General features: G+C 39.7%; 1 protein-coding gene across 2 annotated transcripts in view; it reads left to right on the top strand.

Annotated features, from left to right (window-relative positions):
- Positions 1-23,677, top strand: part of SPTBN5 (spectrin beta, non-erythrocytic 5) — a 97,864-nt gene that overhangs the window by 34,290 nt on the left and 39,897 nt on the right. For both annotated transcript variants that reach the window (XM_074909575.1, XM_074909576.1), the window contains 6 exons: positions 1,121-1,231; positions 2,412-2,591; positions 6,572-6,775; positions 8,005-8,154; positions 20,582-20,686; positions 21,654-21,839. In XM_074909575.1, the coding sequence (XP_074765676.1) occupies positions 1,121-1,231; positions 2,412-2,591; positions 6,572-6,775; positions 8,005-8,154; positions 20,582-20,686; positions 21,654-21,839 (936 nt within the window). The remainder of the gene's footprint in view (positions 1-1,120; positions 1,232-2,411; positions 2,592-6,571; positions 6,776-8,004; positions 8,155-20,581; positions 20,687-21,653; positions 21,840-23,677) is intronic.

Here is a 23,677-nt window from a genome sequence, read left to right as displayed (position 1 = left end):
TTACTGTATACCAGCTGGGGTTTTCAGAACTTCAGTGATGAAGTAGTTAATTCCATGGCAGTGACAAGTGATAGTTCAGAAACACTTCACAGATCAGCTGTTGGTTTATCCCCATGTTGAGTTTGGCCCAGGCAACCAATACACACTTCTTGCATTGCATCTTGTTAATAAGCTTCACTGCTGAGTTTGAGAGCAATTCAGTCATCTTGCCCATCCCTTCCTGTGTTCCCTGGTCAGATGTTTACTAAGGAAAGCCATTTCTCATAGGAACATAGTACTAGAAGATCTTCCTTAAGCCACCAACTCCAGTGCCATCATATCATAGGCAACTACAACGTGCATCTCCTTTTACAGTGCCTTACCAAGATGTGCTGTTGGTACCCCAAAATAGCTTGTGAATCTGTTAAAAAAATGCACTTTTCCAGTGGTTAGAAATATTCTTCTAATTTTCAGCTAAACTGGCCCAGAGCAAGTTTCTAATAATTTTATTCTAGCAACAGTGTTGTCTTCCAGCTGAAATGCCTTTTCTTTTTGCTTGCTGTGTTCACAGTGCATGTCTGTGTAACAACTAAATCCCTTCAGAACCTTTGTTGAGCTAAATAAATGTCTCCTTTTATATGATGGTTTCTCTGTTTCTCTCATCTTTACAGTAATCTTTCTTTGCATGTATGCCATTTTTAACTCCTCTTTCCTGAACATGTGTAATTAAATTTTTCTCTAAAGATGGTTCACAGATAGACCACCTGTATCCCAAAGAATACCTGAGACTGCTGGTTGTTAGTGCTGCTTTAAGAATTCACTGTGTTTCACTGCAGTAGCTATTCCAGATTGATTCCAAATTCAAAGTCTGTAAGACATTCTCCTGCATTGTCTGATCAAGGGAAGACTTGAATCTTCATCTCTCACAGTCCAGTTAGGTAGCTTAATCAATAAGATAATTACAAGTGAGTTTCTAGGACAGAGTTTTCTGGCTTCCTTTTACCTATCATAGCTGAGTAACCCAGAATGTCCTTAACTGTGCAGTATGAGTTGCACTACACAAAATGACTAAAGACGGCTTGTAGTGTGATTTGCTTGGAAGTAGAAAGTAACAAAGCTTTCTTTGATTACTTTCTTCTAGGAGAAGTCCAAAAGTATTCCAGATGATGTTGCTAAGGACATGAGAGGTGTGCAAACTCAGCTCCGGAACCATGTGGCCCTGGAGCATGAGCTCTCTGGGAATGAGCAGCAGGTAATGAAAGCGATTTGTAGTCTTTAATGTGTAGCCAAAATTCAAGTTTCCAAGACAATCAGAGTAATAATTTGGTATTTTAAACAAAATTGTTACAGGCTCTCTCTGAGAGCCTGGAAATCTTCAAGGATCTTCCTTAGTCTTCTGCTTTTTTTAATATGTTCAAGGTTTGATGGCAATGATAAAGTAAAGTAGGTCATTTTAAACCTTACAGATAAGGGACATATTATAATAAAATCTGACCATTGAAGTGATTCACAGGGATATTTTTAAGCACTGTTTGAAATGTACAATTATGCCAGCCTTTATGATGTGTTTACTGCCTTCTTCAAAGTGTCCAGAGGTGATTACAAGGAAAAATCCGGAATCTGTTCTACGTGCAGAGAAACTGTATATTGATTGAACACAAAATGCATGTATTATCTAGACAGAATTATAGAAGGAAGGATAGGGAAGCAGTCTGGCATTTTCAACAAGTTTAAAGGGATAGGAATTGGACTGTGAGAAAGAATTATAGGGCTCATTATACAAACTTGTGAAAAACTTCAGCTCATGAGAACAGCTGTCGTTTAGAAAGCTTCCTTGTGTATAGGAGACTGGCTTAGCTTCAACTAGACCAGTAAAACTAGTATGACTTTTCTCTTCATCCCTCTGTTTAGTAAATGGAATGATATAGTTAACACAGCATGCATTATACTGAGACTACTGAAGTAATTATCCCAATATCACTTATCAGTGGCCTCATATCTTGGCCTTGTGGCAAATAACACTAGAATTGATCCCACCAGCTGCTTTTTACTTTTAAAGTATGAGATATGCATGAAAAGAATGTAGTCACAGTTAATCTATATGGTCACTGTAGAAAACAAGGTATGGTTAGGTATTACTTGCCTTATTCGTGTAATAAATAGTATAATAAAAACAAGAAGCAAAATCTGCCTGCCTATTTGAAAAAAAAACCACTGTTGTGATGAGCCTTAGCAAACACTGGATGTCACTGTTATTCCGTAGGACTGAAATTAGGGAAGCTTTCATTTAGCATGAGTAAAGTTAGGTCAGAAAATGTTGCTCAAATTGTAGTTATGTGTACAATTAACATAGCCCTTATCATAACTTTTCTGATACTAGCTGGATCTCTATGATTCTCTTTCCTACCCTCCTCTTTTGTCCCTATGTATAGCTGCAGGAGCTGATCCACTCTGCAAATCGTGTGCTGACCCGCTGCTCAAAGAAGCAGGTGGAAAAGCTGAAAGCAAAGCAGCAGGCAATAGTGACGAACTGGAAGGCTCTGAAGTCTAAAGTGGAACTGCGCAAGAAACTTCTGGAACAAGCATACAAGCTTTACCAGTTTCAGGCACATGTAAGCACCTTCTGTCTTCTGTCCACTGGTACACAGGGGAAAGCTGCCTTCAGCGTGTGTGTATCATAGGTGTACTTCCAAGCTGCAGAGGCTGATGTAAAAGGCTGCAGGTGCTATCTGTGTTATTAATCAAGTATTTAAGTACTTGTAGCTATTTAGAAAGATGTTAGAGGGTAAGGATCTTTTACCTTCTGTAGGAAGGAAAGCTGGTATCCAACTGTGTATGGGATAATTGATACTCATCAGAAGCTCTCATCACTTCAGAGGAGTAGCAGTAGTCTTTCCAAAGACTCTGATTCCCACTGAGTAAGAGTGATAAAAATAGATGTTAGACTTCTATTTATAATGGATAAATGTTTGTTCTCTCTCTCTCAGGGCATGCAATATCCCTCTGTTAACTTACTTCATGGAATGTATCATATACAACTCACTGGTCTTTGCAGTAACCTCTTAAGTTGCTTAAACACAATGGCATGCATATATCAGCGTAATATCACCATCTGCAATGCACAGTAGCTCTGTCTCCAAAGAACTCCGTAGGTCACTGAGCTATGATTTGCCACAGAATACTCTGCAAATGTCAGTAGTCTTACTTGAGCTACACCACCACAAATTAGTAGATTATTGCTGCAAGTACTGCAGTAGCAAGTATGAAAACAGCAAGGGTGCCCCCTTTTATTGTGGAGGAAGTTGCTAATGTAGATTTCTAGAATACCTTTACAGTTTTTTGTATTCTTAAGTTATTCCAGGTGTAACTTCAGTGTCCATTAAAGATACCTCTGGTAGTTCACATTCTGTTCCCACCTTTGCTTGGAAGCAGAGAATATCCAGAGTATGCTCACCTTCGAAAAAACATTCCCACAAGTAATTCTTAAGGTTGTGAGCTGGGATCAAGACCACAACAGAATGTACATGATGCTTTTGTGTTAGCATGAGAGGCTTCTGCACATTAGGCTAATCCACTTCAAGTCTCTTTAAAGTGTTCGAACCAGCATTACCTGCCATATTTCATCCACAAATATGTTGTACAGTTAGAGATAAAGAATGTTTATGGCACTTTGGTTTTTATAGGGTTTGGTTGTTTTTTTAACTTAAGAATCCTTTACCTTGTGCAGAACTCTTGTTAGGAAAATAAAAGGAATTAGAATATGACTTAAGGAAAATTAGAGTGACTCTGCTGATGTGGATGAAAGGTTCATTCGTTCACTGTCTTTCTGGCAGTATCTAGGAATGATAGTAAGAACAAGGCAAACTTTTTCTGGTATGTATTGGTCTAACATAGATTATTGAAACATTTAGCCTGGGGACATCTTAATCAGGAGATGGATCTTGATGTCACTCAAAGTTCACTTTGATATTGATTTGTTTCACAACTTATGTCATAAATTTAGTTGACTTCAGATAGAAAATGTCCTGTTAGTGGGGGTGCTTTTTCCATTTTATTGCTGGAACCATGCAAAATACCTTTGGTTTGAATTTTGTCTGAAATCTGTGATCTGAATGGCAAACCTAATAGCCCATTTCTTATTCTGGCAGTTTGTCCTTTCATCTGCAATAGTAAATTTACAAGCAATGAACACCTTAAAAAGATATGAATCTGACAGTGCTTAATAGAGGGCTGCACAGTGCTTTCTTAACATCGTAAAACAAAATGACAAAGCCAGGTGACTGTATTCTCAGTGGCAGGACTAGATGGGATTATGCCTCAGGTATCTCCCCGTCTCTTTGATGTCAGTCTGCTGGCAAGAAGCGTTCTTGATCCTCTCAATTTTCATCTCCTTTCCTGACAATAATTCTTGAAGAAGTGAAGAGCTGGTTCCACAAATTCAGTAAGCTCGTCTTTCTGCCCAGATGGGACAAGACGATTATACAGCCACATCTAATGAATGTAACAATCTCAGCAGCCCTAGTGTACATTAAGCAGCTTTGCTGCAGAACATCCCCAAAATTGTTGAGCACAAAGACACAACTTTGCTCCCTTTCCTCTTTCAGCTGCACCAGGATGTCCACAAACTTAATTTTAGTCACAGCTGTTCAGTGTACTTTCTTCATTAGTATTGTTCATATGCAGTCCATGGGGCTTTTTCATTATGAAATTGTACACAGATTTGAAGTGAAACAAAACCAAATCGGCCTTTTTATGAAAGGAGAATTCTGCACAATGCATCTCCTTGAATCCCATCAAGTATGATTTTAGGGCAGAGATGACCCTAACTGACAACACACAGTAACAGCAGAGGGCTCCAAATCTTCCAAGAAACTTTTTCAAGGAAGAGGAATTTAGACATAGACTCAAAGTATTTCTGCATGATCTGAGGTTCTCATTCTGAAGTTTGTGCTAGGATCTGCATGGTCTCTGTCTGACTCTACTTAGGAGTTTCCTGCAGACTAATGCCTAGTCTATCCTTAAATGTTGCTGACAGTGACAATCTTATAACCTCTTACTGGCTCTTGACTTGCTCCATTGCATTAAATATCCTATGAATTTTTTTCCTCATGCTTAGCTTAAAATCTCAGGGAGTCTTGGACATTTGCAGTGCCAAGTGCAATGTCAGTGTCTACAGTGACATCCAGCTGTGTGTGAATTAGTTCTGCGAATCACAATGACACCAACACATGTACACTACTTGGGTCCTTTTAGAGTCATTTAGTAGCTGTGTTCACTGGCTTTAAGAGAATAGTGTCTTGGCTTTAAAGCCTAAACTCTTATGATGCCAAACTGGCCAATTTAAATTTTGTGGTGCTTTTCTGAAAATATTTTTTCCTGGCTCGATGGTTCACAAGCCAGCTTTGAGCTGTACAAAATTTTGATGATAGGAATAAAGTGATGGGTAAAATGGAACAGGCAAGAAGCTATTTCCATTACATAGTTCCCTTCAGCAGAAAAGCCAGCAGCCATTCACAAGAGAAACCTTCTCTTCAGCGAAAAAGCATTTTTCATCAGTGGTTACTATGCACAACAGTTTTTTAAAATACACTTGAAAACTAAAAGACCATTTACTACCTCAGAATTGAATCAACTAATCCAAGCACAAACTATAACAAAACTTAGTATCATCCCACATAATCTTCAGTACAGTTTCTTGCAGTCCTATTTTTTACCAGCTCTCACATAAGAGCAAACATCTATTACAGATTGAAATGAGATGCCTAAAGTAAATGGACTGGTGAAGATGCAAATTCAAATGAAGAAAAAGACATGCAAAAAATGTTGAATTATTTTTACTTGCATAAGTTTCTTCAGTCACAGTCAGAAGATAATTCTGAGAGATTTGTTTTAGAATTTTCTTGCTCATAATTGCCTCAGCTGAATGTTTCAGACACTTTAAAATATTGTAAACATGTTTATCGATTCATTGGATTTTAAAAGTCAACTAGCATTACATTCTTTCCTTTCAGAATTGTGTTTCTGTGCCAATCTCAGTCATACAGTTCCACAAATCAAGAGCTGAATCTGCATACCTGATATGCATTTTTTTCTGACCTGTGAATTGCCTTTTTTCCACCTCTAATAGAGTGGGTGCATTTGTGTGTCACCTGAATATTCTCACTCTCATTTTAGAATATGTGTACAACTTAAGTTTTGAATAGACTTGTATTATAGTCAAACCTAAGTCATGGAAAAGTAGATTTTATTATTTATCCTCTGTGAAGGAATAACACCAGAAAACATTTTTGGAATGATGGAGTAAAGGGCAAAAAGTGATATCATGTTGCCATTGATGTGATATGACACAGTTTGATTATAATAGTATAAATCATGTATGATTTAACACACTGTATAGAAGTTCCTGCAGTCATATTACCCACCCTTGTTAAAATTAATAGAACTACTCTAAACCTTAATGAAATATTTTCTTTCTTGTCTGTGATTTTATCACCTACTCTTCACTTAAAATTGAACAGTCAGCCTATGATTTTCCTGCCTGATAACCCAAGCTTGAGCTATAACCTCAAATTTGCATTTTCTCTGGTTCCAGGTATGGGACTATTTCTCATGGACAGCAGAAATAATAAGGGAAATGAGAGCCAAGGAGACTATTCGGGACATATCTACTAGCAGCTTGAGACTTACCCAGCATCAACAACTACTGGCAGAAATTGAAACACGAGAAGAGAAGTATAGTCATGTTGTGCAGTTAGGACAGTCAGTCTTGCAAGATGGGGAAACAGGATCAAAAGAGGTAATTGAAACTCATTTTTGTTCAGTCACACAAATTCAGCTACTCAACACTAGTGTAACTATCGTTCTATACTGTATCACACTGTAAGCATACAAATGCGTGTGTACACTCACACATTATCCATATGCATAATCTACATTTGCCTCAGTGTGTTACCTAGCTTGGGCACAAAACATCTGTTCCATTTCCTACCTCAGCAGTAGCTGAGGGCTGGCATCTCCTGAGGGCCCGCTGCAGCAAAGCTGAGCTCATTTGAGAAGTTTGCTATGTTCTGAACAATGGAGACAATTCTACCCCCTTCCCAAACTGGGTTTTCACACAAATACTATGCTTCATATTACAGTGCTATATCCACACCAGACCAGGCTGGGCAAAACCACTGTCAACCAAATAATGGAAACACTCAGTTGAAAGATTAATTGAAACATTTTCTGTAGTAATGAATTATACTGGTATATTTAACTCCCTGGCAATGAAAGATGGAAATCAAAATGTCAGTTTACTCAGGACAAATAGCTTCTAAGATTCACACAGCATTATTTCTTCTCCAGTGCCTACTAGTTTACTTCTCCCTGAACAATTCATTAACGTATCTCTCAAATATCTTCAGAAAACTGTGGAGTTCGTGCAAACTACTGTCCCATCTGACCAAGCTATTTCCTGAAAATTTGTTGACTATTGCAGTGTATCACTATAGTAACTAGAAATCTTTCTGACTGTTAAGTCCTTCACCTGTAGAAAAATGTAGGAAAAAATAATTTATAGAAGACCTGTGAAGATACAGAATTTGGAAGCTGAAATTACGTGAGAACTAACATTGAGGCATGTATTCACTGATTCGGAGAATATGCTATGTTGATAACTTATTTAAATATCTGTCCTATCCCAATTTGAAGTGCTGTAGTTGCACTGTTATGACTAAAGATAATGGAGAATTAGGATTTGATTCTAGAAGGTATCCCTGAGAAACAGTTACCTTTCTGTGCTCTTTGCTTGGGCTGCTGTGTATGCTGTAAGAAGCACTCCTCCATTCCTGAAATAAGGCACCTTTGATTATCTCTCTGCTCAAATATAAGTTCTAGAACTTGTTCTACTTTTTTCTGTTTGATAATTTTGTTGCGATTTAAGGGGTTTATCCAACACTGCGCTTAATCCTTTCTCCTCCCACCTTACCCTGGTCCAGGGGGTATAAAGACCAGCATTAGTTTTTCATTGGAAATTGTGTTCAGATTCAGCAGAAGCTACAGGCTCTGCTGGAAGAGAAGGAAAATGTGTACAATGAATGGAAAGAGAAGAAGGAGTGGCTGGAGAAAATACACCAAGAACAAATGTTCTACAAGGATTGGGATCATCTGGACATGCTCCTGAACTCGCAGGAGGTGAGTGAATTATAAACTTGAAATAAGCAGTTAAACTCTTCAAGCCTTTGAACCCTTACAAACTAAAAGGGGCGCTACTGTTCACCTACAACTTAAAATCCTTGGGTCTGTGTATAAACAAAGCATTCTTTTTGTTGTTATTATTTGCATGTGGTATTACTTGGAGACAGTAGCAGACTACAAGACCCCTGCTTTGTTATGGAGTTTAGGGTGAAACCAGAAACAAAACCATGATTCTTTTGCCTGAAAGGTAATTTACTGCAAATAGATATAAGAGCTAACAGATGAGAGTCACAACAGAAGAGGGAGACAGCAGTCCAGTCTTAGTTTGCTTTACAAACAGGTCTCAGCATACCAACTGCTTAACCACCGGGAAATTGTTTTGTAGGCTTCAGAGAGAAGGGAAAATGTAAAGCAGGTTGGAAGGACGACAGGAAGATTATTTTGCAGGTGTTGCTCAAAACCTCACCCCAGGCTGAGGGTTAGTGCTGGGGAAATGCAACTAGTAGAAAATGGATCATCCAGGGAAAGGAACTGCTTTCTTAGTTCTGCAAGGGAGTTGATAACAGTGTGGAGAACAACTATGAAAGAATTTGATTGTAAGGAATATTAGTTTGTTTGTTTGCAGTGGAGAAAGAAGAGCTAGTTAAAAAAGCCCTCTCATGAAAAGATAGTGCTGATACAGTTGATACAAAGAGACAGAAGGATGGTCTTATCATTATTTTGCAGCTCTTGAAATAGATTTGTTTCATCAATATTAAATTATATTTTGTCTCTCTTGCACTTTCCTGGATTCATGGAATTATTTAAAGAGGTTCCAGCTTTAGGTCTGACATTTGGTATTACAAAACTGAGTGCAGAATTTATACATCTTTTCTAGTCACTGTGCGAATTCATGGATTGATGGATTGTTTTAACTGTGCTGAGGCTTGGCGTGTAAACCACATCAATGGGTGGGTTGAAGGCTGCCACGCTGAAGGGTTGAAGAAAAGCTGAAGGAGGTTGTACCTCTGGTCATTTCTAATTAAGAAAAAATAATTCTTAATTCTCAGAGACCACTGGCAGCATAATATAATGGCTCTCGTCTTATGCTGAGTTCTGTTTTCTACCAGTGCTTTGCCACCGGCACTAAATCTTTTGGAAAACTGACTCTGAGCTGTGCCATACAGTAATACTTAACCCTTTGGGACACTTGGGCTTGGAGCCTTCTGCTACTCATTCCCCTGACGGAAATGCATATGTTCATAATTCCCTACAATTTGGACCCTTGGCAATTATGACCTGCATTCTGAGTTTGTACCAAAGCATGAAACTGAGAGTTTCACCTAGGTTCAGGTTTCTGGTGTAAAATATTACATAGTTCTGCCCATTAAAAATTTTTATTTGTTGATTAATTAGCAAATAGCCCAATTTGCATTATATCTCTCTCAATTCCCTACCAAGCAATGCTACATAATTGCTAACCTCGTGCATGGGTAGCATAATCGGGGAAAGTGTAAACTCTACAAAACTTTGGCCACTGTATTCTTTCTTTTTTCATGAAATGGAGATCAGCCAACATGCACAGGCACGGTGACTACAGCATCTGCTCTGCTGTATACTGGAGATGTAAACGCATAGGAAGCTACTGTGGATTAGTGTCTCTTCTTGCCCCTCAGTCATGAGTCCTGGTTGCAGAAGACTATATTACTCTTACATGAAAAGGGTTGTACCCGGTGTTTTCAGTGTGCCCCCAATCCATTCTGTACAGGTAAAGTGTACTTCATATTACTTATTTATTTGGATGAATTTACCATTGCCATATGCAGTGATGTAGACTGCCATGGAAGGGACAGGTTTTCATCACAGACTGGATAAAATCTCTTGGTAGGATCAGTCACAGTGCCTCTCTCCAAATTTCTTCAGTCAAAGCAAAGCCTGAGAATGAGGACTGAGACCTTGAGGACCATGAAGGGCAGCTCTATTATCAGAATCTTTCTCTCGTATTTTCTCTATGAACTTCCAAGGAGCCTGGTATTCAGATGCTCTCACTGTGACTAAATGTTCAGAAAGCAGAACAGTAAAGTGTAGCTACTTGGCTGTCCCTCCCAGCACCCCTTCACCCAGATGACATTTTACAGTCAGAAGAATAAGAGAATAAGGAGAGGGGAATGATAACAAGTTGATCTTATCCATGCAGGTATAGAGAAAGAGGGAGCAACAGTCGTCATATGCTCTTACATTCCCTCCACCACTCTCTGCATCTGATTTTTTTTTTTAAAAAAAAAGCACTCAGGTTGAAAAGAACACTAGCTGTGGAAAAAAAAAAATCATAAACTTCTTTTTTCTCATTTTTTGCTTATATTTAATCCTCAGAAGATTACAACTGATTGAAGAACTGTTCCTTTTGTGAGAGATCTGTGCATGTAAAGAATTCCAGTTGCATGCTTCCAGAGTTACTGTCATAAAATAGAAAAGTAGGTCACAATGGTGTGACTGTATAGACAAATGCCCATGATATCGCAGTCAGTGACCAAGTATCTACCTGCAAGATACCAGGGAAATGACAGGATGCCATGGATTTCTAAATTAGTAATCGGTATATCAGAGTCAGCCATATGTTTCCTTCTTCACTGACACAGTCCCTACCATCACCAAGCTACCACAACACCTAGAAGAAACTGTTATGAATTAGTGCTCAAATTCAATCCAGGAAATGTATAAGTGCAGTTAGGTGGGAAGAAGAGATGCTGAATTTGTTCATATCCAAGAATGCAAACAAACAGATCCTCAGTGAGCAGTGAACATTCAGGATGAATTTCAACTCTCAGTACTCTGGATGCACCAATTAGGCCAGTACTATGAACAGCTTTCCTTTCAGGAATTACTAGCTTTCCTTCATCATAATAACTCATTTCTGTATTGTCCATTCTTGTCATCTTGGTTTTAACCACACTGAGCAAAGTACATGAAGAAGAGGCAGCTTGCCTCAAAGCTAAAGAGTAGTAGAGAAAGCACATCTCAGCTGTACTTTACAAATTCCAGTGCCACTTGCTCATTAAAAATCATATTTTGTTGTCTTTAAGCCAGTTTTACTGATTTGAGATCTGGCAATGTTGGTGATCACTTCAGTGTCAAGAGCAGTGTCAGTTCACATAGAGTGATGCAGGTTTAGCCTATTGTGCTGCTGAGAAGACAGAGACTATATGTATTCACATACACAATAAGATGTATCTTTGAAGAATTTATGGGATTAAATCAATAATGAAAGCAAATAATTGCAAGAAGAGACTCACTTGCTGCTCTTCATGGAAGATCAGGAAGGAATTTACCTTCTACTGGATTTTAGTCCTTCCTTGATATGCAGTGCATCAGCCTGGCCCTGAATAGAAACAGCAACAACACAACAATTGTTGTGATTCCTCTACAGGTGGAATTCCTGTATTCCCAGAATATCCCCCATTGCTTTTGTTCTCACATCTCAAAGTGTCATCATTCTTCAAATGGGATATTGCTGTGCTGCAGGACTCCCATCTAAATGAGGGAGAAAGAGCAAGAACCACTAGACTGTCTTTTGCAGCTGCCACCATCTGCCTTATGGATCAGTGTATACAATTTGACAGTGAACTGAGGTTCTTTAGTTACTATTTGTATGTTACTTCTCTACATTTGAAGAACAAGTGCAAGAAGATTCTATTCCTTTTGGATGGATTTCTGTTAGTACTATATGGAGTTAAAATGTGGCTGTGTAGTGACACAGACTCTGCTCCCTAGGGAGGCAAGCAGGATGGTAGGAAAGCAGTCCTTTTACATGTGTTTTCAAAAAGTATTCAGCCAAGGCATCAATTGAAGACTCTCAAACCACTTTCCCAATGGGAATTTTTTCATTTGCTGCTTTCAGAAAGGACAAAAGCAAACACACATTCAAAATGGATTCCTACTGAGCAAACAAATATAAGCAATCTCTCCACCCCTTGTGTTTCTTCTGACTTTTGTGTTTGATGCGAAGCTCAGGCATGTGCATTTCACTTTGCACATCTGCAGAATATGTGTGTAAGAAAGCACCTTCTGCCATCCCATGATTTTTCAATCTATTTTTCCTGGTACTTCATATGCTTTAGTCCAAGTCTTTCCCCCAGCAGCAGGGAACAGAGGCAGGAAGAAGGCAACAGAGGAGTGTTTTAAACTCAGAACTACTACTGAGAACTGCTCTCTCATTCGCTGTCTGTGCCAGTGTGACAGGTTTGACTTTACGCCAGCATCTTATATTACATCCAAATTACTTAAACCTTCGAAGGATTTCTGCAGAATTTAGTCTAGGATTGTTCTATGCTAAAGAAAATAGAGCACATGTGGAGAAAATTAGGCAAACGTCTATCTTGAATTTTTTTTTTTATTATGGATTCAGTTGTGCCATTGCATGGAACTGCTGTAGGAAACTTTCCTAAGACCTGCAAACTGAGATCTTGCCATTAGGAGTACAGACAAGCAACAGCTGAAAAAGAGAAAGAAGAAAAAAAAAATTTTTGCTTTGAGCAGCACCAGTGTCCAGTACACTCTGCTCCGCTCTAACCTTTTCACAGCAGCAGATGCACTGCTCAGGTTAGCTGCTTTCTTTTTTTTTTTTCACAGATGAAATAACAGCGAGTTTGCAGGCTGTCTCTGGCAGGCGTTTTTGGCTCCTTCCTACTCTGTCTGCAGTCTCACTGTCAGAACACTCGGGGAGCAGAGCCTCATGCTCTGTAATTTATCTTTCTGCCCATCCCACACTCATATCACTTTGCAGACGTGACAGGCAGTGGTAGCAGTATTAGAAGAGCTGTGCGTTTTTATTTTGAATGTGGATTTTTTTAGTTTATACATTTTTTACTGGAGAATGTTTATTCATCTCTCATTCCTTTGCTTCAGAGGAAGAATGGAAATTTCCAGTGCCAAAGGAAAAAGGATTAGGAGTTGGTTTTAAAAACAGGGGGAAAGGCAAGCTTCTGTGGCTTTGATTTTTGCATCGTTTAGGACTAAACTTCAGAATGTCATGCAGGGACCATCGCTGCAAACTTTCATCTGCAACCTATGTCTCCACTGTGGAAATGATGCTGTCTTCCAGCAGAGTGACCCCACCTCCTCCTTTTGAATCTGCTGTGCGGGACAGGCCTTTTCTAAAGATGCCAGCATCAGCATGGCATCCTCCCACTGGTCAATCAGTTGCCGAGTTTGCTCCAGGAAATGCCAGCTCACCACCAAGCAGTGTGTCTTCTGGAGCTTACTGTTCAAGGCTAGATGTCGTCCTGGCACACACAGACCGGAGAAAAGGTTTTGGGAGCACTAGTCGCTGTGTCAGTCCTTCTGATGAGACATCCAGGTGTTCCAGTCTTCCCAGGGACCCTCAGGGACATGGATATGAGGGTTCTGGCACTTGGTCAACATCTGCATCTTACAAGCAATATTCAGAAAGAGAAAAAAATGCTCATCGTATTTCTCCTGAAAAAAACAGTCCCTTGAAGCTTGCTGTATCTTTGCCCACTGATGTCCTTTCCTGCAAAGCTATGCCAAGCTGGACATCTCGCCTAGATGTTGATCTGTCTGCTATTCCTGCTGTTCCTACACTCCACAGCAAAAATCTGCATGCATCCCTGGAACCTTGTGATTCTCTCCCACCCCAACAAGGCTGTAGCCAGTGCAATGCCCAAATGCCAGACCTCCATGCTTCAGTGAAGCTCTACATTTCAACTTGCAGCTTGATGATAAAGCCTTTTCGAGCAGATTCCCATGGAAGCGGTCATGCTCATTCAAGTCTGCTCATGCCACAATTAGAAAAGGTGCCTGAAACTCCAGCTGGTCTCCCAACAGGATCCCAGAAACCAAAACAAGGCTTTGCTTCAGGTGGGTCGCCAGCCCTTCAAATCACAAGATTTCATGTGACTTCCTCTAAGTATCCTGGCCTTCCCCAGCAGACTGTCTCCAGAGATATGTGGCTGTCCCCAGCTGTGCTGACTGGAAGAGAAAATTCAACTAGTGGGAATGAAGTCACAAGCAAGGATTTAAATCCAGAGCTGATTGTCTTTCAGGACCACCCTTCATCTAGGCCAGAGTTTAGGAAGACTCCACATGATGGTCTAACACCTGCTCACCACAAGGTTTCCAAAATCACCCTGATACTTGCCACCCCTTGGACTGCTATGCCTATTCAGGTGGTGAGAGAATTTAGAAGAAGCCGAAGTCCAACAATCTTTATCAAAACACATGATTCAGATATAGCTGGTACACCCTTTCACCCTGTGGAGATTGGGGCTGGTCTCTCTCTATCAGTGAATCCAGTTTGCTGCACAGGATTGCTTCCTAGCCATTGGGCAAGATCTGGTCTGAGATCTTCCCAGGAAACATGCACTCTGAAAAGTGTATGCCCTGACAACATTTTGACAAACATACCAGCTCACACCACATCTTCAACTCACAGAGACACGGAGGGTGCATGGTGTCCATCTATTGCTGTCAACATTGCATCCTTTGGATCTGGAAGGAGAGTCGTGAAGATTTCCATTCCATTCTAAGAACATTTGCAAACGGAAGTTCTAAGTTGTGTTAATCAAGCCACATGGATTTCTTTTTGTATGCTTCCTGCCATGTTCTCACTCCCTAGAGATGACTTCTGGGACAATCGGAAAACTACTTGTGTTCTGCTGTCACTGGGGCTGCAGCTATAGCTTGATCTATCCTAAGTGAAGCTGAGCACTCTGATCTGATCAAGCACTTAACAAATGTTTCTTTTTAACCATTAGAGTACTGTTGTCAACATGACATGCTCAATACTATGCATGTGCATATTGGGCTATAGTGCTCAGCACTTTGAAGGTTCAAGACTTCAGAGCCAGGAACTGGTTTTCTTCTCTGCCAGTTGGGCTGGGACCTGGGACAAATCCTCAGTGTAGTTTTTCTTAGTTTTTTCTGTTTAACTGTCTTCATTTTCTTATTTGTCAGATTATGCTATATTTCTAAATGGTTAATTCCTGGTTTTGTAACTTCTAAAAGTAATACTTGTTTCCAAACCCAAATTATTCAAGTGTGTAGGAAAAAATCACTTTTTTTTCCCCTTAGAAAAAGAGAGGCACCACCCTTTCCTGAGGGAAATGAAGGGAATTTAGTCTCCATAGCATCTCAAATCTGGACATCCCAGCAAAGTTTTTAGCAGCGAAACTGTGGAGAGTTTAAGAGGAATTTAGTCTGCCTTCAGAAAAATGTTTCGTACGTAAATATTTTAATGATGATGTTGTATAGACATAGGGTTCTGGTCTAACACCTACTACTTACAGGATAGGGGTCGAGCTGGTGGGTTTTGAAGAAGGAGGGGATAGCTGAGAGGAAGAGATCATACCAGTTATGAGAAAACAAATACTGACTGCTCTCTGTTTTTCACATATACACTTCTAATATCAGATAATTATATTGTTATGCCAATGAGACAGCATGCAGTGGGAGAGGGGAAGGAAATGTTAAATACATTTAACATTAGAATTTCACATCTAGATTGTGAGGTCAGAGGCCAATACAGTGATGTAAGTATGATAGAAAAGGTGTATGTATTTTTTTTTATAAACAACTTCACTGTGTTTTATTCCACTTATGTTTATAGTATGATACCTTATAACTTTTACTGAAATGAAACAATAGTACAACATATTTGTGAACCATATATAATCATGGTATTATGCACATTTATTTACTTTACTAAAACAAATTTAATTTTTTTCATGAAATCTTTTTTGTATTTACTTTTATTGGGAGTAAGTCAAATCAAACCTTGTTATCCATCTGGGCAGAGAGTTTGGACTTGCTTATGTGCTTTAAGTGAAGGCATTTACAACTGGGTGTAATTCTCGCTTTTAGTACATGCTTAAAACTGAAAGATTTCAGTGGAATTTCAGCAATCTCAGCAGCAAGCCCAAGGCAGGCAGTGGGGGGCAAAATCTTTGCTATACTGTGAAGAGTAGAAGCAGAAGGGAATGGATTTGCAAAAATACTTAAAATAGTTTAAATTCTAGTAAAATAAAAATGACACTTCTTGGAAGACAAATTTCTTTTGGGGCTGTGTCAGTTTCCAGTGTGTATAAATGTGCAGTTGTGGCATCCAAAGAGCATAGTTATCCTAATGACTAAAATGTTTCATTCAGTATTTCTCCAAAAGCTAGAGTTGGCATGTACTGTCACATAAGTGTGTATATAGTACTATTTTATTTAAAAGGAACAATTTTAAAGGTTTTTAGTTGGACTTTGCATTTAGTTCTGCATTAACTTGTCTGTAAGAGGTCTTATGACAGTGAGGCTGAATTTATGCAATGAGCTCAGAAATAGTGAAAAAATCCATTTAAGAAGGGTTAAGACTTCCGTTTCTGTGCTTTGCATTGTTAATGACTATGGCTATTTGTTGCATGCTCCATTTCAAATCTCCAAAAGGGCCAAGTCCATTTTGGGGTTTTAAGCGTCTTTGCAAGTCTTCACTTAAAAATGGGTCCATGATATAGCAAGTGGTGAAATCTTTGGTGTTTTTTGTGGCTAAGCATTAAATTCCTGATGATGGGCCATGATTCATAACAGAAACAAACTTGAGAGGAAGTTTATACCTGCTGTGTGCTGTGGGAGACCCTGGTAGATTACCTGAGAAGAACTATGCAGTGTTTTGTATTTGAAATCAACACGTCCCATTCAGAGCAGGAGTTTGGAGACCGGTCTAAAAATATGCCAAAAAAGTGATGTAATTGGCCACAGGCCAGCATTGTGGTGTGGAAGCCAGTTTCCATTCTGCTTTCAGATTTGTGTAACGAATGCTTAAATGAAAAAAAAAAAAAAAAAAAGTTGCCGTTCTGATTCTAACAATTACTGTAATAAGATTTCTGTTTAAAAGACAAATGGAAAGTTTTTACCTCACCAGCTCTCCAAGTAGCACTGTTAGTGCTACTGGGGCTGCTTTCTTTTAAGTGTGTTGCCATTGCCTGTCCTGTAATGTACGTACACAGTTTTCTTTTGCAACAGTTTTCTTTTTGTGCACCAGTGTTCTTTCTCAGTATTAAAACCTGGGTTCCCAAGAGCATTTGCATGGGCTTCTACTTGGAGGACCTAGTCCAAAGCTTTCAGAAGTCAAGAGAACTTTTTCCCACTGCTGTAACAGCTAAAGGAATGGGGCTTTGAATGCTTGGTGTTATTTGTGTATTTTCAGTGGGAGCAAGGCACTGAGCACTCCAGTAGCAGCTGCTTGTGACTCACCATCCCACAGCCCTGCTCTCAAATGTGTCTGTTCTCTTTTTCCAAAGAAAGTATCCATCTTTCCTAGTAGATGTCCCTTGCCTTTTCTTCTGCCACAGATATATGTAAGCAGAAAAACTAATGGCTAACCATGTCTCCATGTCTCACAGAGTTTGCAGTTTCACTGTTAACAGTTACTAAAGGTCTTGGAGTGATATGTGGAAAATTATGGGAATTTTCTGTTTCCTCAGGTAAATCTTTTTTGACCAAAAATGGTACATAACCCATAAAATATGACAGAGAAGCTACAATGCTTTTAAAGCAGCATTTAAAACACCAAAATAGAGGTGCAGCATGGCTGTATGTTTGTGTACCCTGAACAGGAGTTAGATTCAGCAAATAAGTTTTTATTTCGGTGTTAGTAACAGCAGTGTAAATATGGACAGTAATTATAAGTGGTTTAACAAAGCATTACAGTAGACAGACATCTTCCTCCACAAAAGCAAAAGAAATCCAAAAACACTCTAAGAAAAAAAAAAAACAAAACTGTCATCATTTCATATACTTGATGAGTAGGATAGATCAAAGGATTAAAATTTGAATGACAGAATATCTGCCTTCTGGTGGGGTTGTATTTAACATACAGAGGCATAACAGAGGCGTTAATGTATTTCTTTAAGCATCCTGGTGATATATGGGCCAGACTTACTAAAAACTTAGGTCTGTTGTACAGTGGCTTTCTCCTCTTCTTGGCAGTGATTAAAGTGTTGGGTTTTATTCACCTTTCTTCTCAAACTCAGCATGGATTAGTATAGAGCAGTTTGAACATCTGTCCTGGGCACTATATTCTTCTATGCATTTGTCTGTATAGGCAAAATATTCCTCTCTAACTCCCAAAAAATTAATGACAAAGGCCAAGTCAGGCTGCCAGTCGTCTTAGCCACAGCTGCCAAGGAGGGCTGAGTGGTGGCGGCAGTAACAAGATCCATTGATCAGCTGGAGATCAAGGCAACAAAGAGAGGTAATGAATGGAAACTGGGGTCTGTCCAGGAGGACCAGGGCAGGGCTCAGGCTTCCCCTCAATGCTGGGCTGGGGCCAGGGCTGAGCCTCAGAGAGGCCCTCAGGTGGGAGCGGGGGGGGGCGTCCAGGGGACAGTCTGGGCTGACAGAGCCTGCTGGTGGACTCAGACTCTGACAAGTAGGTATGGATTGGATGGCCCTGCACATAACATATGGCTGGGAAACCATCTCCTTCAGAAGATGCTCTGTGGGGTTAAAGTCATCCAATACTTCTGTGCACACAATGAAGATCGTTACTGGTTTTCTACAGTAGTTGCCTAAGAATTTTTTCTCCTCTAAAAAACACCCTGTAAGACAGGACTATAATATTTTGCAAAAGATATCTCTCTAGATGTTATTTTACCTGTGCACATCTGTGGTTTTAAGGTACAGATTTACCTACATTCTTCACTAGCCCTCTTCTGAAAGTATTAGTGGTTGTGTTGTTTCACCGATTATATTCTGTTTCTTTCCTGCCTCAGTTCTTTCACACTGTATCACTGATCTCAAATTCTTCCATCGCTGCTAATTTCACTTCACCCACGTAGAGTTACTGGTTGGAATTTCTCATCCTTTTCTAAATACGTACAATTCTATGAGCTCACTAAATGGATTCACAGTGCTATGTCCCAGCTGATAAATTTAGCAGTGTGAACTCCAACAGTCTGTCCAGTCATATTCACTCCACTGTGAACCTTGTCCACAGGTATTTTTTGCTCATGTTTCATCAGAGCCTCTGATTGGGGTTTTTGTCCTGCTGTTGTCTCGTCATTGAATAAGGGAAGAAACTGTGAGCAATTAAATCCCCTGGAAAATAATAAATTCCTACTGGCCTGCAGAAAAGCTTTTTTGGTTGCTGATAATAGATAACTACATTGTTTCTTCCTTTGCATTTGTCAAAACTGAACATAACGGAATGCATGAGAGAAGTAACTGGGCAGTCAGCTTTCTTAATATCAGAAACAAGTCATGAAACACTGTGGTGCCTTAATGTATGTGGATTAGTTAGAAAAGGTCCTCCTTAAAAGCAAGTAGTGCAGAGGTCAGTTTCCTTAAAACTGCGTGTTTTATTTTAGACTAAGGTCTTTCTGCATCAGACACTGACAGGACAGACAGTAAATAAAATTAATACAGGTAAGTTGGAAAGATGGCCTGAAAAAATAACAGATGTAATGTACTTGGTACAGGTGCAAGCTATAACATTTTTCAGGGATAATCAGCTGCACAAATACAGGATGGGGACAAGCTGGTCTGATAGCAATTCTTCTGAAAAGTTTCTGGAAGCTTATAGTAGGTTGCAAGGTGAATTTGAGTTCATGGTATTGTGTAAAAGATAAGCACCATACACAGATGTATGCAGATTAATCTTAATAGGCAGACATAAGCTCTCTGCTTTCTTCACTACCTTCACTCTGGCAGCCTTATTGCTTACTGACATTTATTGAATCAAGTATTAGGAAGACCATTTCAAAATAAGTGGAAATAGAGAAAACCAAGAAGAAAGTAATAAGAATAATCAAGAAGACAGAGTCTTTGTAGAATGATTGATCAGATCAGGGTGGTTTTAGCCTAGAGAAGATAGAAATCACAGTATGCAAAAAGCCTACAAACTTGTACAAGGCTGAAATAAATGTAAAAGGAATTACTTCCTTAGTGTGATAAATAAGGCAGTATGTAATGAGGTCAAGACTTAGCAATGTATTTTCAGGCTAAATATTTGGAAAATCTTGCTAATGGTAAAGGTGATGAAGCCCTGAAATAAATTGCCCCGGGAGGGGAGGCTGCAGAGTGTCTGTTATTGGAAGTCTTCTAAGAAGGAGTCATACAGACATCTGTCAGACACAGCAGTGTAGATCTTGTTTTGGATTATAAGGATGACTTAGACCTCTGGAATTCACTGCCAGCCTTGTGACTTAGTGATTCTGATAAGCAGTGATAGGTTACTTTCCTTAGCGGGACCTGTTAATGCTTCTCTTTCTTCCTCAAGACCATGAAGCCCTACTATTTAATTTCCAATTTCAGTTTCCTCTTGTTCCCTTTTTTTCCTCTCAAGTATACTCTCAGCTGCAGAGTTAATACCTCTTCTCACATTTATGAATCAGATTTATGTGATACTTAATCCACTGAGAAAAATATTTAACTGTTTTTTTTATAGATTTATTTGAAAAGCAGTGACCTCGGAAGCTCTGTAGATGAAGTAGAACAACTGATAAGGAAACATGAGGCTTTTGAAAAGCTTCTGGCATCACAGGATGAGAAGGTACAAAAACTGACAACTAATATTCTACCAACACATGAGCTAGAATGATTATTTTAAAAATTTCTTTTAATATGGCAACACATTAAATTGCTGGCAGGTGTGATATGCCTGATATGCTTGAACCAAAAAGAAAATGGGGAGGCTTAGTGAAATAAGAGGCAGAGCAGTGGAGAACAAGTGTTAAATGCTCCATGCCCGAGTCCTGCCTGTATTGTCTTGCAGCAGACAGGAAAAGTGCTTAGTAAGTTGAATAGTGGGACTCACTAGAGGAAGTATTTCAAGCAGGCCATATTGTATGTTACGGATATCAGACGTTTCTTCCTTTTTCGTTAAAAAATCAGTAGCTTTTACAGCAAGTAAAATACAGTAGGTCAGAGGGAATGACTTGTCTCATTATTTAAATATACATTTGGTATACAATGTCTGTACCAAATTGGCTAGGCTCTTTGCACCTTTGGAACAGATGCTGAATTGCTCACTTATGTGTAAAGGAATCTGCCTGGCTGGTGGCCACTGCCAGAATTCATCCAGGCTAGGGCTAAACTCAGACCTGGGGCTGTGCCTGGGTTCCCCAGAAGGAAGGAGCTCCCAGAACCTGTGTCAGCTCCCTGCCAGACTGATTGGTCATGTTGAGAGCTACCTTCCAACACCTGATTTCCACAAAGCAATAAAACCTGAGCACTCATGTGTGTCAGGCTTACTCCATCATTCCTTGTGCTGGATGATCAGTGGCATAGGGACTTCTGAATCTTTAATTCATTTGAGTAGCCAGAGACCAATGACAAGGGCATCATCAATGTAACAGTACAGGATGAGGGTGGGGAGAATGCTGGTTACCTTGTCCCTGCTATTCTTGGTTGATTCCAGAAAAAAGAAGGACCTTTTAGGTATGGAAAGGAGCCTGGATTTTGTTTCTTTCACACCATTTTGAAGCATAAAAGCAATTTCATATTTGTTGCCTCCTCAGATGATGTCTCTTCAAGAACAGGCAAGCAGGCTAGAAAAGATTGGTGGACTGGAAGGGCTAAAGATCCAGCAGAAACTGAACTCCATTCATGAGAGGAAGCGGCAGATCAAGGATCTATCCCAGAGTAGGAGAGAGAAGCTGCAGACCGCCCTTCTTCTGGCACTTTTCTACCAGAACTTGGAAGAGGTAAGAGTGTTTTAGACTAGGATGGGGATGGAAGGCAGAGGAGATGCCTGTCGGATGAAGTGTTCACCCTTGCCAGAGATTAGGTGGATTGATAATCTACTCTGGTATGGCAACTCCTGCCACAGTCACGCAACAGGCGTGCTTCAGTGCTGTTACTATACCATTGTTGTAGCATTGTGCCCATTACAGCTGCTTTACACATCAGGAGCTCTGTTAAAATAAAACTAATGAAAGGAAGACTGCCAGCTGCTACCTTATGTTTCCTTTGGTAGGAAAGAAAAGATATTTCAAATCAGGGTGAATACAAAGTGGAAAGCATTATGACAAGGGTGCCAAGCTTTGCTTGTGGGTGTTCACTGAAGGCCTTCAGAACAGTGCTGTAACTTAGCATAGCTCTTCAGCTACTGTAGACTGGTCTTTGCAGAATGTGTTAGCTCCTGTCTCCTGTTCTGGTCTTAGTCCTGTGAGCTCAGCTCCTGGCACTACTGTTGGAAAGACATACTAGGTCAGTCTTTCAAAGGGCAGCACAATGTGTGTGACTGAATAATGTGCTAGCATCCGATGTATAAACAACAGCATGCAAGTCCAGGGAGACATTTGCAAACACTCTTGCTGGTCTGGTATGCACTCCTGCTGCTGCTGCATCCCATGGAACATCCTCCATGGCTTAAAGAAAAACCACAGGTGGTTGTCTCCTCCCAGCCCATGAAAAAGACATGTCCTGACATGGGTCAAATTATGATTGTCACCAAAGGAGAATGAATGCCTGTAACATAGCTGCTGATGACAACCAAATTTATTTTTCCCCCCACCCTACTCCCTGATAAAATAATCAGACATTTAAATACCCTCTTCTTTGGCTACACTAAAGAGACAGAGTGCATGCTAGTTTTTTAAAATTAACTTAATCAGGAATTATTTATACTGCCAAATATTAACTTGTATTATTTGGCTATACCTTTCTTATTACACGAACCAGTCCACCAGTAATGGCCACTCCACCTTCTGGGCTAGCAGAGGGCAGTGGAATGGATGGTGCATTGCACATTGCTAATATTTTCAAAAGAACAATGTACCTCTGATGGAAAAGTCACAGAACTACAAACACCCTCTTTGGTAGAGAAACTGTCAATGCCCTCCTAGAGATACAATCAACCCATTAGGTAGGGATTGTTCTCCATTTCTTCCCATATCCTTGTAATTGTCAAATCAGTGTTTGGGCTGGGGTTCCCCTTCATTCTTGAATCACACACTTATAGCAGAGGATTTGGCCCTGTATAGTGTGGAGCATTTCCCTTTTTTCATCCACTTCTTCCCCATAAATTCAGCCAGGAGTTCTACAGGGAGTTTTTCCTCTCAAACTACCTATTCATTTACCTCACCAATCTAAATTCAGTGCCTGCTGCTGTAGAATGTGCATGCCACCAAGGAATTTAAAAAAAAAAAAACTTACAGTAATATCTCTCTTCCTCTTTGCTGAATAGAATGGAATATTTAATGTGATTTTAATGATGTTCTGGGTGTGTACAAGTTCATATATGAGAATAGTCCCCAAAGGGATGTTAAATTGCAGAGATGACTTCTGAGTCTAGCTGTGAAATCGATGAGGTCATTGCTTATTCTTACTTATTAGGAGAACAAGTCCCATAGCTCAGGTCCCACTCCCCTGAAAAATTCTCCTGCAATCATCTTGAGTTATTTCTATTGATCAAACAGAACTTTTTGTGTCAGCAGAAAATAGTGATTACTGTCATTATTAAAAGTCTCCTAGTCAGTCTCTAGAAGCAATTACACAGAGAGCTGCACACAACAGTACAAAGACAACGTAGTCTGATTAC

The sequence above is a fragment of the Athene noctua genome, chromosome 6 (assembly GCF_965140245.1).
Source record: "Athene noctua chromosome 6, bAthNoc1.hap1.1, whole genome shotgun sequence".
In the NCBI taxonomy this organism is placed as follows: Eukaryota; Metazoa; Chordata; class Aves; order Strigiformes; family Strigidae; genus Athene; species Athene noctua.
The sequence above is the reverse complement of the archived record's forward strand: the minus strand, read 5'-3'. Positions and strand labels throughout refer to the sequence as shown.